We start from the raw sequence: 2224 nt of genomic DNA, 5'->3' as shown, positions 1-2224 counted from the left end.
TTTTTCTATTTTTATATAATCACTCCCCTGATAATTACAGTAATTCTATTTTCTTTGTATTTTTTCTTTTCCAATTATATGATTTCTAACTCTAGAATATGAACCATACAACAAACTAGCAGCATAAATAGGAAACCTGCATTTGATTTCTGGTTTGTTTGTTTGCTTGTTTGTGTTTTTTTGTTTTTTAGAGAGGGAAGGGAGAGGGGCAGAGGAAGAGGGAGAGGGAGAGAATCTCAAATAGGCTCCACACTGAGGACGGAGTCTGATGTGGGGCTTGATTTTACAACCCTGACATCATGACCTAAGCCGAAATCAAGAGTTGGACACTTAACTGACTGAGCCACCCAGGCGCCCCAGAAAACCTACATTTGTACCATTGATTCTCACTCTTCTTTATTTTCTATCCTCAGGTGATTTGAAATCAGCTCTTCTGCCCAAGTCAATGGATGGACTAAATAATTCTGTGGTTTCTGAGTTTGTGTTGCTGGGACTCTCTAGTTCTTGGGAAACTAAAGTTTTTCTCATGTTGATTTTTTCCTCGATCTATTTAGGGATCATCCTGGGAAATCTCTTCATTTTCTTTTTGGTAATTTTTGATTCTCACCTGCATTCTCCTATGTACTTCCTGCTGGCCAACCTGTCACTCATTGATGTAGGGCTTTCATCTACAACAGTCCCAAAGATGATTAGGGACCTTTTAAATGGATACAAGATAATTTCTTTCCAAAGCTGCATGACACAGATATGCTTCATCCACATCATGGGAGGAGTGGAGATGGTGTTACTCATAGCCATGGCATTTGACAGGTACACAGCAATCTGTAAGCCTCTTCACTACCTGAACATCATGAACCCTAAAATATGCGCTTCATTTGTAATTGCTGGCTGGGTAACTGGGGTGATCCATGCTATGTCTCAATTTGCTTTCATTATAAACTTGCCCTTTTGTGGTCCTAATGAAGTAGACAGCTTTTACTGTGACTGTCCCAGGATCATAAAACTTGCATGCACAGATGGAGACAAGTTTGAGTTTATTATTGCTGCCAACATGACTATGGGCACCTTCTTCTTGCTAATCCTTTCCTATATCTTCATTTTGGTCACTGTCTGGAAACGTTCTTCAGGAGACTTATCCAAAGCATTTGTCACTCTGTCAGCTCACATCACTGTGGTCGTTCTTTTTTTCACTCCATGCATGTTTCTCTATGTCTGGCCTTTCCCCACATCATCAATTGATAAATATCTGTTCATTGTTGACTTTGCTATTACCCCTGTCTTGAATCCTGCCATCTACACATTACAGAGCAAAGACAAAAAGGTAGCCATAAAAAGATTGGGCAAACAGGGACATTATGTCAAATTTTGCTGACTGAATCTGGCTTTGGAGCTCTAAAACTATATATCCATCAGTTTATTGAATATTTTCACATAGGTTTCTGATACTTAACACATCCAGATCTGGCTATAACATCTACCTCACTGAATAGATATCTACTTCTGTAGAGCATTTACTCATAACCTTTGCTACCGTGGAAATTGTGAATCCACTACAATATGGGTTGTTTTAGCATACAGCATCACTATCTACTAAATAATATTTATAACTGAAATTATGATCATTTTGATAACAGAAGGATATAATTACTTCTCTTCCACTTCCCATAGGTTTGCAAATGAACTGCAAACTTGCTTTGGAGACTGTCCAGAATCATTATATCAAATATATGTGGGACTAGTAACTCTATCTAGTTACTCAGGTTGTACTCCCTCAGAAGAAGATCCAAAGACAAAAATTGATTGTCAGTAGTTTATTTGAAAGCTGATTTTTGGAAACATCATTAAGGATGTGGAAATTGAGACTAAGATATGAAAGATGCTTATGTTGATAAATGTAACTAAGGTTCAAGCCTATTATGGCCCACTGAGGGACTCTATAAATTGTGGCTTAGAATTGCCTAATTGAAGGTAAAGGAAGCTGGAGAATTTTTTTTCATTTTCATAGAGTGCGTTAACTCCTTAGTATGTCTAGACTTTCCCACACAGAATACTGTGCATTAAAGGAAGCTGTCAGGTAGACTTTCGGGTATTGGCAGTAAAGAACCATCTCTTTGTTTGGAAACAATAAATGCCAAGGTATATTCCACTTTTCAAAGACACTTAGTCTATACTTAACATCACTTCATCCTGCTATAGATTTTTAAAGCAGTAGCTGGATAAGATA

At 37.7% G+C, this 2224-nt stretch overlaps 1 protein-coding gene across 1 annotated transcript; it reads left to right on the top strand.

The window, feature by feature from the left end:
* The first annotated feature begins 445 nt into the window (after nucleotides 1–445).
* LOC118529661 (olfactory receptor 4F21-like) lies at nucleotides 446–1372 on the top strand. Its single transcript, XM_036082597.1, has one exon. It carries the CDS (start codon nucleotides 446–448, stop codon nucleotides 1370–1372), a length of 927 nt encoding a protein of 308 aa, XP_035938490.1.
* Nucleotides 1373–2224: the final 852 nt, after the last annotated feature.

The sequence above is a fragment of the Halichoerus grypus genome, chromosome 8, assembly GCF_964656455.1.
Source record: "Halichoerus grypus chromosome 8, mHalGry1.hap1.1, whole genome shotgun sequence".
NCBI lineage: Eukaryota > Metazoa > Chordata > Mammalia > Carnivora > Phocidae > Halichoerus > Halichoerus grypus.
This window is presented reverse-complemented; position numbering and strand designations above follow the sequence as displayed.